The sequence below is a fragment of the Anguilla rostrata genome, chromosome 11 (assembly GCF_018555375.3).
Source record: "Anguilla rostrata isolate EN2019 chromosome 11, ASM1855537v3, whole genome shotgun sequence".
Lineage (NCBI taxonomy): Eukaryota > Metazoa > Chordata > Actinopteri > Anguilliformes > Anguillidae > Anguilla > Anguilla rostrata.
In genome coordinates this window covers 43,215,328-43,230,833 of record NC_057943.1, presented here as the reverse complement: position 1 = coordinate 43,230,833, position 15,506 = coordinate 43,215,328, and the positions used below count along the sequence as shown (strand labels likewise).

Genomic DNA, 15,506 nt, shown 5'->3' with positions numbered 1-15,506 from the left:
ACAGTGAAACAAGGTTCGCATTGCAGGTAACTCACTGGCAAGTAAATAGGCTACAGCACGTCATATCAGTTCAAAGCACCCAAAAACATTCACTTGTCTGCTTGCTAGCTAAATAGATTCTATGTTATAGCTCAATGGCTAGTAAAAAGTAGCTAACATTTAATGGTGTGCTGAAATCTTACCGATAGCTAACTAGCTACTTAGCTAATGTCCATGTAATTGTGAAGCTAGCTTAGTTGGCTATCGATAGCCAGAGACCACCTTTAGGTATGGCAAAGTATGGCACTCACCATACATTGGATTCATAGACTTGTTTTGTTATTGATTAAAAAATACGAATAAGAAGGGAAATAATTTAGACTTTAAATTAAAATGAAGTATCTTCTGGAACCTATGAGGAAAGAGGGTCCCATGCCATTTATTGACCAAAGTCAAGGGTCAGAAGTTCCAGTTTCTGACAGACAATGGTCCCCCCACGCTGCATCCAGGGTCTGAATGTCCACATTCCATGCAGCGGCTCAGCTCTGAATCGCAGCCCTCTTCAGCGCCTCTTGCGTAGCAGTGTCGGTTTTGACCGAAGGCCCTTGCTGTGTCTCTCCTAGGCCCGGACAGCCCCACCTCTCCCATTAAAGACCTGACGACTCACACACGCGCCATGAAGCTGAAGCACCAGGCGCTGGAGGATCGGCTGGAGCTGTGCCTGCTGGAGCTGAGGAAGCTGTGTGTGCGAGAAGCGGTGAGTTGAGCTGGAGAGAAGGCCTACTGCCAGGGGGCGGGGCCAGAGAGAAGGCATACTGCCGGGGGGCGGGGCCAGAGAGAAGGCCTGCTGCCGGGGGGCGGGGCCAGAGAGAAGGCCTGCTGCCGGGGGGGGAGAGAGAGGCCTACTGCCGGGGGCGGGAGAGAAGGCCTACTGCTGGTGGGTGGGGAGGAGAGAGGCTATGCCGGGCGGGAGAGGCCTACTGCCGGGGGGGGAGAGAAGGCCTACTGCGGGGGGGAGAGAGAAGGCCTACTGCCGGGGGGCAAGGAGAGAAGGCCTACTGCTGGTGGGTGGGGAGGGGAGAGAAGGCCTACTGCTGGTGGGTGGGGAGGGGAGAGAAGGCTCACTGCCGGGGGGGTGGGGAAGGGAGAGAAGGCCTACTGCTGGTGGGCGGGGCCAGAGAGAAGGCTCGCTGCTAGTGGGCGGGGCCAGAGAGAAGGCTCGCTGCTGGTGGGCGGTATTCATTTTCATGTCCATGTCCGAAGGATATATTTAATTTAATTTTTTGGTGAGAACATCAGTTCACAATGCATTTCGGAGGAGAATGAATCGTCTTTAATGTTTTCTCAAATTTAAGCCTAATCTTGTGGCACGTTCAGCAATGAATCCTCATTTAAATGCCTAAATTAAAGGGAAAAGGTGCATACCTCAGCCTAACCCCCACCCCACCCCAGTCTCTTGACTTTTAGGTCCTGATTACACCCTTGTTGGTGGGGTGGGATGGGACTAGAGTACCAGCATTTACTTTCCAAGAGTTATGTACTTTATCTGAATAAAAAGCAGGTCAATGAACCCAGTCAGATTTTCCATCTGACATGGGGCTGGTGTCTTGCCTGTTGGGGCTTGCCTCTGTGTTTTTAGGAATATCTGATGACAGCTTTAGCAGAAGGGCTGAGGAGCTGATGCACTCATTGTATTGTCTGTGTCAGTATAGCTTCTGCTTCTTGGCACATGCCTACATACAGTAACACTGGGTGTAATTAATTCTGTCTTTTCAAAAACCATTTAATGTAGTTATTTAATGCAAATTAGGAGGAAAAGAAATTATTAGCATTTTTTGGATGGTATTTATACAGTCTGGTTTCAGCTATGGGGCAAAAGACCTTATCACGTACAATGAAATACAAATTATGTAGCTACTGAATTGTTTAATAGAATGTCTTATGAGAAGAAGCCTGTACCACCTGCATCAATGCATTCTGGTGAGAGATACCATCCCTCATGAAGAAAACCAGATGAGATGTAAGGCTAGCCCTGTGAACACTAAGCTGTGTTTACTGTGATGGAGGTTGGTAAAGAAGTTGCCTGTTGGCCCATAAAGATACTTGAGTGATATGTAAAAATGGACTCTCCTCAAAAAATTGGCCACATCATTTGCAGTCACGTTAATAACACCTTGTTTCCCTACAAGGATTTAATGGCATAAAATATATTTTATATATATATATTTATAAATATATTTAATTGCTTTTAAATTATTTGTTGTGTGTATTGTTTGTTAAATAATATAATAGGTTTTATTTTTTGTGTGAATAAGTCTTTCAGCCGAAAGCTAGCAGCAACATAATAAAGATTAAAGCCAGTTACGATGTAGTCTGGGGTTAGAATATCTGCAGTTATTGTCTAAAGCTCACCATACCTGAGAAAGAATCACCACACTTTGGGTTGCATTCAAATACTAAGGGCAGAGTTCCTACCTGCCCTTCCTCCTGTCATGCCATGCAAATCTCTGTCAAATTCAGTTGCCTAGCAACGCAAGTTTGTTTTCATCCATTACTTACGAAGTTGCAAGTTTCTTTTCAGCAGTGGATTCCAGTGATTTGTTTTGACTGCAGAAAACACGCTTTTATAGTCCTAAAACGATAAGCACACGGACACCTGTTAAAGTGAGTAAGGTTTTTCAGTTTTTGAGCAAAATCTTTTACTAAGAATCGAGAATGCAATAACATAAGGAGATGTGACTGCAATGCAAACGTGCTAACTAATGAGCTAATCTGACCCATCAGAAAGTCATCTACATTTCAACTCCTGTTGTTCTAACACAAATTGCAACTTAGGTTAGCTTGGTAGCTTTCCAGGTGTCATTTACATTGGAATTCCTGTAGAGTCTACAGTCTTATTGCGTAACATTTCATTTTGTTTTGCTGCACTTCAAAATTTAATCATGTTCCCAAATATTTTTGCCTACATTTCCTTGAGTTATTGTTATCAAATGTACTTCATTTTCATTTCCAGTGTACACCAGAGTTGTGGCTGAATACATGCTAAGCAAATTGATGAGGGTCATTTGAAGTTCTTTGCCAACACTATTTGCAGGGATTGACACTGTAGATGAAGGAAGGACTGGCTGCCTCTGTGCTGACGCATCTGTAAAATGACATCATCCACTGACATCACCCACTTACACATTTGTGATGATGTCACTGAGTATCTTTAAAGTGAGACTTGTGCAAGGGCCCATAAATCCACTCCTGTAGATTATTACCCTTGGCCAAATGCCATGAGCTTGTATCTTCATTGCTTCGACTATGAGAGTTGTAAATAGTGCTATTGTGAAAATCTGTATTTGTTTAAAAGTGAATCTTACAAATGAAGTTAATCAGCAAGATAATGGGATGTAATCTTCAGAAGCGGCCTTTCTTTTTTGCCCCCCTGTCTCTCAACATTGTACAGGTCAATAAGTGTGGAAATATATTTAGTGAGGAATGCTGTAGAATCAACGGGGCAAAACTGTGTTCTTTGGAAAAATAAGGGCGTTTAAATTTGAAAATAAGACAGCCTTTGCCTAAAATACAACTGTAGTAGCTTGATCTTGAAATGGACAAATGTGCTTTAAAAAAACTACAGAGCACTATCTGTGGGGATAAAACCCCTGTTACATCTAGGCTAAAGTAACAGAAATGCACATGTAACCTTTGTGGCATGGGTCAAACAGCCTTCATTCCTGAGCAAGCTACTACTGGTGCACTTCTTTAAAGCAAATGCAATGTGATTTGGAGCAGACCTGGGTCAAATAAAAATTTGTTTCGGATTAAAATACTTTTCTGTGCTCTGTTTATCTTGTCTGGTCCAATTGAGCCTGCCAATCGGTCCAGAAGGCGGGGTTTGTATTTTCTGAGAGTATTTAACAGGTTCCAGTATACCAGACAAGCTCAGTACAGCATACAAAATAATTTGAATCGAAAAGAAATGACCACGGTTTATTTTTGAGTCATGTTGGTCTGGCTGAACTGCTGTTTGACTCTGGCTCCTTTTGGTCACACAGGAGCTGACGGGACAGCTTTCGTCAGACTACCCGCTGCTGCCCGGAGAGAAGCCCCCGCGAATCCGCCGGCGAATCGGGGCTGCGTTCAAGCTCAGCGACGAGAGCATCTGGCAGGACGGAGGGGTGTGTTTCGATCTGGCCCATTCATCATTACTGGGATTTGATCAAAATCAGAGTTTGTTTATCCCTATGGAACAAACACTCCTGCTGTAGTTTGTAAGATAAGATTATCTTGCCAAAAGTGTTTCTGTATTACAAGATAAACATAAAGATGGCCATGCCCATACACATGACATGAGATAATGTGCATTATGATGTGGCCACACTTCCACATCATCAGCCTCTAGTATACACATTGCCAGGTATAAGTAGTATTAGCTTTATTCGCTTGAGTATTTAATAGCTACATTATTAGCTACTAAAGTATTTTCAAGTATTAGTCAGGGAAATACCATCAGAAATCTATTAACCTTCCTGTTCCTGGCTCTTCCTCCCAGGACCCTGAGCTGCAGTCCGTGGAGGCGGAGCTGGCCCTGCAGCAGCAGATCTATGAAGCGGCCCGTATGTTGGCCCTTGAGGAACACCTGAGCAAGCAGCAGAGGCGGAGCCGGCAGCAGCAGTGCAAACGGGAAGGGCGGAAGGTGAAGGAGCTGCAGGAGGCGGTGCTGCGGCTCAGGCTGCAGCATGGAGGAGGCGCCACGCCTCCTCTGCAGCACACAGCCTCCCAGAGAGGTGAGCAGCGCTCCCTGTAGGCCACCATGTGCACACAGTTGGGGGAAGTTTTCCCTCAAATTCCCTTTTTTATTTCATGACAACAATTTTAATTTCGCAATGACCATATTAAGAAATATAAGTGTCATCAGCTACTTGGAAATGCTCTATTTGGAAAAGTACCGTTATAAAATGAAAGTGGTCTTTTGGAAAAAAATATTACATTAAAACATATGCAAGAATAAAATTTTGAAATTTTTTGAAAAAATGAAATTATTGAATTACAATTCACAATGTATCGACTTATATATTGATGCTGTAATCTATGATTATTTGTATTGTAATGCCATGAGAGGTCACCAGGGCAGGCTAGGGTGGGGCAGTGCAATATAACTGAAAAAACAGGGATAAATAGAAGGTTCAAAAAGAAGTTGAAGTTTTATTCTCCAGCAGGCAGGTTATAAACAGGTAACTCAGGTAAAGTCCAAGAACCAACTTAAAACATCCCGGTGGAGAAAAAGGTTATTTAAAAACTCAACAGAATTCCAAAGGTGCTCAACATGAAGTGTCCGTTTTCCCCTTTTTAAGGTGGCTTCTTCCTCTTAAACAGTTCTTAATCATTAAGGTACTTTCCTGAATGTAGGTGGTCTTTTCTAAGTCCATTTCCCCGCTCCTTCCAGCCATGTGCTCTCTGTTCCTCTGCTTTCCGTGTTCCTCACTTTTCAAGTTCCCCAAGTCCTGCTTTAATTAGATGGCTTAAGCACCTACACCTGTCTGAGTGGTGAGGCATTCTGGGAGATGTAGTGTGTGCAATGGTGGCCATTTTGTGATGTGGCAGCCAATCCTGTGGCATTCTGGGAGATGTAGTGTGTGCAACGGTGGCCATCTTGTGATGTGGCAGCCGATCCAGTATGGGAATGTAGCACCCCTCTACTACATGTCCCTTTGTGATGCCACAGTATCATAAAGCATATTTATTACATTTAAAAAAAAATTTTTTAAACAAAACTATTTGACATATACTAATGCTGCTGAGAGGAAACGTTTTTTTCTGCCTGTTTACGCTATCATGATGTTGATTTGTGCACACAGATCCTGGAATCTCTGATGATAGCTCCTTGTCTGACACCGTGGCACTCGATGACGGTAAGATATCTGTCTCTACAACTGAGTCCGATTAGGCTTCACTCATGGAAATGGAATATACTGCCATGCATTGAAATAAAGTATGTTATCAATGTATTACAACAGTTCACAGTGTGTGGAAAAATATAAATCACTGGCACTTTCCGATATTGAAATATATGTTATAAATATACTGCTATTTTATGTGTCTTCAGATGTAGAGTCCACCCAGTCCTCTCTCCCAGCTTCAGAGACCCCCGTGATCTCCAACCCCCAAAAACCCCCTGAGGACCCCCCCCAGCTCCTTCCTCCCAGCACCCAACTCGCCCCCTGTCAGACTCTGGTGGACCTGAGGTCCGGAGAGGACTATGGCCTTGGACTGGAGTGCTCGCCCATCCAGAACTCCCCCTGGAAGGAGTCCAGCCTGGACCAGCCCTACCAAAACCCCAGGAAACCTCAGTCAGGCTGCAGCAGCCGGTCAAGGTAAAGGGTCCTGTGTCACGCCCCCCCTCCCCTGCGTCAGACCCCCCCCTCCTCTGTGTCACCCCCCCGCATCACCCCCCTCCCCCCCCCCGGCATCATCCCCCCTCCCCTGTGCCTCCCCCCACCACCATGTCACTGCTTCATGTTCATATCCTCTCTTAAAGCAAGCTTACTCATTTTATCAGAGCCAGGTCTAAATTTATCTACTTTAAGAACCAAAAACATTTGTTTGCCTTGAATTTAGAAGACTTTGCACTTGATAATAAATCAATATTTTATCCGCTTTTACACACCAGTGTGCAGGTCACCTGTATTTTTTCATTCTGCTATAAGTGTGCCGCGTATATTCAGGTCAGATTTTGTCAACAAACACGGCTCTTCAGACCATGAGTACTGTCATTGTCTCCTGGATGTTGAATAGTCCCTCCCAGGTAAAACTCAGGAAGGCTCATATTTAAAGGAGAACTTTGCTCATATTAGGATGGCAGGTATGCCATCCCGCCAAGTTACGCATACAGCACTGAGAGTTCGGCACTTTTCAATGTTCCCTACAGAGATAACCACACTGACCAGACACTCAGCCCTTAAAAACATTACTTTTGGTACCATCTGACCCCATTTCAACAGCCAGAATTCACAAACAACTTCACACATCCACACAATAAAGCCCCAAACTTAGGGGATTTTGCAGAAATAATTCAGGAAACATGGGGTAGCATTGCTTTGGAATACAGCTTGTTTAATTTGTGTGAGGCAAGATGACTAATATTGTTCATAGTACAGTAACTTGGCGTGATTTTGATATCAATACTTTTAATGGCAGGCATAGATTTTGTCAGTTTGAATGAATGAGTTATAGACAGTACTTTGTATGTGTGTGTATGTGTGTAATTTGGCACTTGTGTGTGTTGAAAACGTGTTTTTTCATGAGATTTAATTTTCTTTCAATATGTTATCTTTTCCCCTTACTTTTGTATGAATACAAAGAATACAAATTAATATATTTTTTGAAGATATAAGAATTATCAAAGCTAAAATGGAGGAACAGACATTCTCCTCAAGCTTCCTGTTCAGTTCACTGAAACTATAGTGCACTTTTCTAATATTTTTCTCTTTTGCCTATAACAATGCAAAAAATCAAAAAGTGTTTTCTTAAGTATAGACTGGAGAAAATATAAAATATTAGACATGGGTAAAGTTGACCTTTAAACTGCTGTTTGAGATCCGAAACCTGAATGTTTGATACAGTACAATCAAGTAACTAAATGCAGTGTTTATCTTGTATATGCAAATAGGAAAACAAACATCAACTCGCTTTTGAGGGAAAAAAACATTGAGGTCCTGCTCACTGTTATAAGGCCATTAGGAGTTTAGGTACTGGGAGGCCTCTTTGGAGTGCCTTTGTTTAAGCAGGAATTCAGTTACACCCAGTGCTTTGAAGCTAAACGTTGGAGAGAAGAGTGGTTTTTGCCCTGACATGCGGCCTGATGACGGTTCAAGGAGATGGAGGAGGAGATTTGGGATGTGGGGAGAGAGGTTGTGCAATTGTGGAAATAAAGCAGCATATAGGCCTCTTCGCTCTGGTATGGCGTCCTCAGAAAGGATCATTACAGAGGAGTGCAGCCCTGGTTGTAGCCTTGGCAACTGCAAAAAAATCCCTGTAGGTTGTTTTTCTTCAGAATCCCAACTGAGTGATTTAAATTTTTACCATGTCTGCGTTCACTACCACCTACAGGAGCTTATATGCACTGTGTTTACGCTCCCCCCCCTCTCTCTTCCGGCAGTAGTCCGGCAATGACCGCTGTGTCCACACCGGGGGAGCCCCAGTTGGGAGACGCCCCCATCCCATTCCCATTGGCCAGCGTTAAGAGCCTGCCCCTGCACCACGCCCACTCGAACAGCGCCCCCTCCACCCCGGAGCTGCACACGCGCCGCCAGTACTCCCAGTCCTTCAGGTCAGTCTCGCCAGCACTGCTGTATGATGCTGTAGTGATGGAGTAATGATGGAGTAATGGAACTCCTCCTATATCCTTCAGCAAGGTACTGAACCTGGGTCAGCCAATACCCAGCTGTGTTACTGAATTAAATGTTGATAAAAAAGTAAGCTTTGTGACTCGTCCTGGATACATACAAATAGAAATGGAAACAATTTTCTATTGTACTGTACATCATAAACTCTCCAGTCCAACATCCACACCAGCCACATTGGACACTGTACTTGCCATGTTATTGCATGTGTGTTTTGAACTACTTTGATTCCATATTTGAACTTATGTCTCCAGGGTTGTTTCACACTAATTTGGCATTTGGTCATTAAGTGTCAGAGGCTGCGGAAAGCTGGAAACCTCTGATGTAGAATGTTGCCTTATTTGCTTTTTTCCCATGACCTTTTGTCTGACAGGCTTCCCAACAAGTCCTCTCAGGACTCTGATCAGAGACGTGGGCGGGCCCAGTTGCCACGGCGACGGCTGACCGACTTCACCACAACCTCGCCCCAGTACTCGCCCCTGAGGTTGGGACAGAGAAACCCTGTGTACCTGTCCAGCTCCGAAGACAGCAACTCTGAACAATCCCTGCCCTCGTACACCAGCTCGCCCTGCCGCGAGGTCCCCGTCAAGGTGGCCAAGCCATGCCCGCCTCCGTACGGCTACCACTTTTCCCAGCACAACAAAAATGGCGGTGCCCACCACAGCAGGCCCCTGGCATTCACCGGGCCTAGCTTCTACAGGGTCTCCCAGCACCAGTCCACGCCCAGCTTCTACAGGGTGTGTGCCGTGGAAGAGGGGATTGGCTGCCCCCCTGAGATTGACATGGGACGGCTGTGCTTGGGCCCTCCCCTGGCACCCCCTCCCTTCTCCGGCCCCCCAGCCCGGCGTGAGCGCTGGTGTGAGGAGGCCCCCCCTCTGCTGCGGGTGCTCAGGCCCCCACCCCCCCAGAGCAGGCTGGCCCGTGCCCCCTCCCTCAGAGAGTACCCCCACCACCCCTCCCTGGGGCTGCCCCGTGAGCTGGTGTCCGAAGAGCTCAAGTCCTGGCACCAGCGCAGCCAGGTGTGCGGCCCACGACCCCGGTCCCTGGACCGCCAGGGCGCGTTTCGGCTGAGGAACGTGTCGGGACGGGACTCCCCTCTCTCGCAGCAGCACCACTTCCCCCAACAGGTAATGAGCACTTCAACTAAGTACCTCTCCACACCCATTTCCTATTATCTTTGGGCCAGGACCTATGAAGAGAGTCAGGCCTTACTAAAGAGCTTGGCTCAATTCGATGTCATTTCCGCCTATTCAGGAAATGATCTTGAGCGTTTTTGAATTCAGGAACTGAATTCCTATTCGGATGCATTCAGAGCCCTGATAGCAAGCAGGGTTTGACATTGCCACTTGCCCACTGGCCCTGTAGAGATTTCCCTGAGCTCTGGGCCAGTAATTTTTGGTTTTTGAGTGTCCCTGAAGTCCTTTTTTTGACTGTGAAATTTTATCACATCTTTCCAGGAAAATGCTTGCTTTGTGATTAAGCACACAGAACGCAGACAGTTTGGTAGCACTAAACACTAGAAATTCTGTTCACACCGTCTCACTCTGTGAGAGTGTTCGCAGTGGCTCTCTATGGTGGCCCACAAGGGAAACATGCTCCAGATCAACAAACGATGCAAATTCCAAAAGCGCATGCAAAAAGCAAACACAACAAGGGGAACTACTGAAAGAGAAGAAATATACACACATTTCTGTATATTTTTTCAGCTTATTGATTAGCTGTTGAAAAATGTAAAGTTAAATGAAAAGAAACGGTGTATCATAAGATGTCTGAATCTGTGCGAACCTGTAAGTTCAAATTCACCAGGGGAAAATGGTGGTCGCTATCAGTCTAGGAATCCGTACATATTCACTGTTGTAACCCAAGTCGCAGGACGCAAAATAGCCGTTAGGAAAGCAGTTTGAAATTATGAAGCAACGTCTGCGCCATTGAATTTAATGGGTCGCGATAAGATAATTACGAGCGTGTTGCTTGTCTTAAAGTTGATACAGTCGTTACGTCATTACGTCACTGTATACGTCTGTATAAGTCTCCGCTTTCCCAGCAACCTTGTTACGTATTAAAATGTATGTCCTGTACAAATACACATAATAAACTATCTAAATGTAAAAAACCAATACCAAAATACATATACATTTAGTTTTATTATTACATCCTTATTTAGTCCTTCCAGTTTTTCGCAATTCAGAATTTTTGGAATTCAACACAACTTCAACAAAATGGCACGTTTTCCAGACGCTGCATAAATCGTAAAACGGTGCATTATTTTTACGAATTATGCAGCGTTGGGGAAAATGCGGCATTTTGATGTTGTGTTGAATTCCGAAAATTCCGAATCGCGAACAACTGGAGGGACTAAATAAGGCTGTAATAATATAACTAACTGTATATGTATGAAGTTGGTTTTTTACATTTAGACAGTTTATTATGTGTATTTTTACAGGACATACATTTTAATAGGTAACAATGTTGCTGGGAAAGTGGAGACGTATACAGACGTATACAGTGACTTAATGACGTGGCTCTCTAGCCCGTGGAAAAGCAAACCGGTTCTTAGAAGGTTCGCAAGTTGAACCAACTGCGAACCGGCACTAGCACCAGCCCAGAACCAGAACTAGGTTCGCGTTGGTGGAAAAGAGGTCAGGGCTGAGAATGCCGCCCTCAGTCAACAACGCCGGCGAGCATTGTGTGGTCCACCCATGTACGTAACTACCCCAGCTAATCTTGGTGTGTCTGAACAGAGCACCAAGTCATCAGCTGAGTCACCGTAAAGGTTTCTCCTGTGAAACTGCACCTCCGCCCTGGCTTCTGATGAATAGAAGTCAACAAAAAGAAATTGTTTTTTCTTTTGTTGTTGTTGTTTTTTTTGCTGTGCCGTGCCTATGGCACACGTGACTTTAGCCCGTTGTACTCAGACATCTGCAGCCAAGCCCGCAGAATCATGTCTTGCCTTAACGTCTTCCTGCGCTGGGCACAGCTGTTTGTGTCAGTTGCGCTCTGGTGTGATCTCTCACACCTTTGGGGGCGAAGTGTGTGTGTACACACAGGGCGCGACCTTTATAGTGGAAGGAATAGTTTCCCACTTCCCACAAAGTGTAATTCAACAAAGCACTGCTGAAGTCCTGCTGGCCATAGTTCTGTTATAGTCGTCTGTACAAAGAAAGACACAAAATGGCAACAGCACTTCCACTTGATTGTGACTGGCAGGCAAACTCCACTCTGACCTTTGACCCTGTGGCCTGTGTGTCAGCCATGACTCAGACGAGCTTCTTGACAATCTCTGAAGTACTGTGTGGACATGGCAGAAATGCGTCCCAGCATACACCAGCTTCCTGCAAAGCCTGCAATATGGGCATTGGTGTGTTTCCCCCTTAATTTTAGGTGTGTTTGTGTAGGTTTTTTGATATGGACACGTACAGTTAGTATTGACGCATTGTACCGCGTAACATGGAGAGTTGTCTAACACAGTAGGATTTTCCAGCCTTGTTTCTGACATGGTAACACAATGATTTCCAACACAGCTTTTTTAAAATGGAAATCAAAGAAAAAAGGGGTAAAATGAATATGCATTGCTGCCTGGTCAAGAGTTGATCAGTTTGCTGTAAATGCAATGTAATCTGTAATTTGTATTTTTGTCCTAATATTGTAGCTTGTACCTCCCCATAGTTTGACTTAGCATAAATCAGGTCAGAATAATGTTCACTGCGTGAACTGAACTGTGTTCATGGCTATGAATAACTGTACAAAATGAGTATTGTACCTTATTGAACCTGTGTCTTGTAGTTGTTCCAATGACCTCGATATGCACTTTTATACTTCGCTTTGGATAAAAGCATCTGCTAAATAAATGTAATGTAATGTAAATGTGCACATGAAGCAGTTGGCTATAAACACGCACCTGCAGTTAGGTCTCACGTCAGGCCAGATCAGAGCCACAGGCGCTTTGGTTTGGATGAGCACCTTCTGTCTTCAGGCTGGCTGAGGAAAGTTTCCATGACAACGGTCTAATCATCACAAGCTGATGTCTGGTTTTGATGTCATTATGAGCAAAGTCCTTCTTGGGCGCAACTCAGCTGTGCTCACAGAGCCTTAGGCCCTGAGTCACAGTGAGTAGATCTTCCAAACTCAAGGCAGGTTTCCTGTTGCAACAGCAACAGTGTAATTCCAGTGGCTTAAGTCTCAGTGTAAATTAATTACATCATATCAGCCTGTTATATAATTAACGTGTTCACATGTCACACACACACACTGCAATTTTATAGAATGTAAAATTATATATGAAATGCAGGTTTACTAGAGAAATTGGCACCAGATGTAGGCACAGTGGGAGGATAAAGCACTGCTTCAGACACCAGACTTTAAAATTTTTTAACCAATAATAAAATTTGTTCACAGCTCCAGTGATGTATGGATACTTAACCCCACCCTACCCCACCCCACCCCATCTCACACACACACACACACGCCAATTATCTGTTAATGCATGCATGTGCTAAGCTCCCCTGTCCCGCCATAAATCACCCACAGAGCAGGTTTCAAAATCAAGCAGTTTTCTTTGAAGGGAAGACAGTAATGATGTCAGTCATCCGGTCGCTTCAGCATGCATCACGGTGTTTCTAGTTCTAGTTTGGGTTCTATGGTGCATTGCGCCTCTCTTCTGTTGGTCCAAATGAGAATAATTTGATGAGAAATTATGCTACTTCAGCTCTGTAAAAACAAAAAAAAAGGCGGGTGCTAGCTGCCGCAAGCAGGGCTAGCATAGCCGTTAGCCACCCAGTTGTGAGAGATGATATGGCAGCAATAAGGCCCAAAGTGAAAAATATTTATTTTCTGAGAAGTATACATTTTAAAGTCAGTTCATCATTGAAGTAAACCACTTGAAATGTTTCATATCTACGATAGTTGTGTTCAATGTTGCTGTGTGTTGGCACCAATGCTGTCTCCTTTCCTGTCCCCCACCCCACCAGCAGTGAGTGAGTGAGTGAGTGAGTGCTTCTGCCATTTGTGCAGAGACTAAGTCATACAGGAAAGAGTGCTGCAGTCAGAGAGTGCCACTGATTGGCCGGAGTGTATTTGCACCTGACTCCCAGGTAAAGGGAGGGTGGAAAACCAGCAGTTATTGGACCTTGAGGGCTGTGATTTGAGTGAGACAGTGGTGAGACCTCTGACTCTGGAAGATTTTTATAGTGTGGACTGCTAGTCTTCTTAATCTGCTGGAAATGTCCAGTGTACACTCACTCACCACAGGAAAAAAGTCCAGAAAGACAAAAGCAGTGATATTTTCCCAGGGGAGGCATTAACTGAACACACTGGTGTGAGGGCTGGGCAAATGGTGATTTTGCACGTCTTTATATAAACAACTTTCAGTGTTGATAGATTGTAAGTCTTAAGATGGATAGGTTTATTAGGCTTGGGCTTGGGGATGGCTGGGAGTGGATGGGAACTGGTTCGCGATAAGAAAAGTAACCGTAAATGGAACATGTATTCGGACAGCTCTCTGCATTGTGTTGGGTGTTTGCGGTTCTAATACAGAAACAAACATTTTGTAAAACCGAGGCAAAATGCAAAAATAATTAGTAATTCGTAATTTGCGAAAGGTTAAAACTGAACGGAAGTGTAGACGGAGTCCACACAGTCTGACCCTGTCTGTGTGCCCTTCTCTTCCCCAGCAGTTCCCCCAGAGGCGCGTTCTGCAGAGAGCTCCGGACGGGACCCCCGTGCAGTGGTACGTGGAGGAAGACTCGGAGATCGTCAGCCAGGTGTAGCCTCGTTTCCACAAGCGTGATCCTTCAGAGATGATCGTTTTTCAGACACGGAACGTCTCTGGGGTCGCTGGAATTCAGCTTTATCGCCAAAAAAATTCTCCCCTGCCATCACTTGCAGGAGAGTGCAGGTCCTCTGGTGCGGGTGTGCTCATGACCTAGCTGAGGCCTCTGCTTCTGGCCCACACACTTCATGTCTGAAAAATCAGCATTTCCTGATAAATCAGGGGAAATCCCATCCCTGATTTCACTGAAAATACGCTGGACACACACTACCCTGCATATATATATATATTTATTTATTGAGCCAATGGACTCTCTCTGGAGCTGTGTGATGCAGGAAGAAGCCCTGGATGCTGAACCTGATGAGCGCAAGAGGAGAACACTGGGCCTGTGGCCCCATGAAGTGCACCACTGCCCCCCACTAAAAATACTGACTCTATTAACTGCTTTGCTTGAGGCAAGCAATGAACCATAATGTAAGGCAATATGCCTGTCTATTTGCTGTAAAGGAGACACTGTATTTTAAAAATAAATCATGCTGATCATGATGTTTTGTGTAGGGAACCCCAGATTTATTTTATTACATTTTTTTTTACTTTTAAAAACAAAATTCTGTTTTGTTTTTGAAAATTAAGATTTTTTTATTTATAGTTATTTTTTTGTTTGTGTGTCTGTGTATTATATTATGGACATCTTAAAATGATATGTAGTTATTCTTTATGGAATTCCTAAATCTAAATTCCGTTTTTGGCCAGGTTTAGAGTTAATGTTACATTACATTTAGTTCTAGTGCAGCAGCTTCATTTTACCATGAGGAAATGAGACCGTCAGATCCGATCATATTGCTGTTCTATCCTTATCCATCACACCTGTAACATTCTTAAACAAAGTTCTCTCACTTTGCAAGTGCTCGTATTTTCATGCTAGTGGTATGTCTTCTTAGTGTACACAACATTGTATAATGTGTGGATACTAACCAAAATACAGTGTATTGGCTGTAAGATTTTGACTATTTATAATAAAAAATGTTTTTATTTGTGTTAAATTGAATTTTGTTGAGCAGAAGGATTTAAGCAGAGGTGGAAGAAACCAGAGGATTTCACAAGAGGGGTTATAATAATATAATATAATATAATATAGTATAATATAATAATACTGAGCCAGAATGTTACTTAGGGAGCAGATTGGCTTTGGAATTAATAACTAAATAAAAAATTATAGCAATTGATGATTCTGTCTTAAATATGTGTAAAATGTTCCTAGCTGTGTATTATATTAACTATTCATTTAAAATAATTTCTTTCATAATCATTTAGCTTTTTTGGGACTGATTACACAGTAATTGCTGTATTGCTGTATTTCCTTAAGCAAT

General features: G+C 43.9%; 1 protein-coding gene across 3 annotated transcripts in view; it reads left to right on the top strand.

Moving 5' to 3' along the window:
- The window catches only part of inavaa (innate immunity activator a), a 34,343-nt gene extending 19,164 nt beyond the window's left edge, over nucleotides 1-15,179 (top strand). For 2 of the 3 annotated variants that reach the window (XM_064300199.1, XM_064300198.1), the window contains exons 3-10: nucleotides 603-736; nucleotides 4,023-4,145; nucleotides 4,520-4,754; nucleotides 5,826-5,879; nucleotides 6,074-6,341; nucleotides 8,126-8,296; nucleotides 8,743-9,496; nucleotides 14,039-15,179. In XM_064300199.1, the coding sequence (XP_064156269.1) occupies nucleotides 603-736; nucleotides 4,023-4,145; nucleotides 4,520-4,754; nucleotides 5,826-5,879; nucleotides 6,074-6,341; nucleotides 8,126-8,296; nucleotides 8,743-9,496; nucleotides 14,039-14,134 (1,835 nt within the window). In that variant the 3' untranslated portion in view covers nucleotides 14,135-15,179. The remainder of the gene's footprint in view (nucleotides 1-602; nucleotides 737-4,022; nucleotides 4,146-4,519; nucleotides 4,755-5,825; nucleotides 5,880-6,073; nucleotides 6,342-8,125; nucleotides 8,297-8,742; nucleotides 9,497-14,038) is intronic. The other variant, XM_064300200.1, reaches the window with a different exon arrangement.
- Nucleotides 15,180-15,506: the final 327 nt, after the last annotated feature.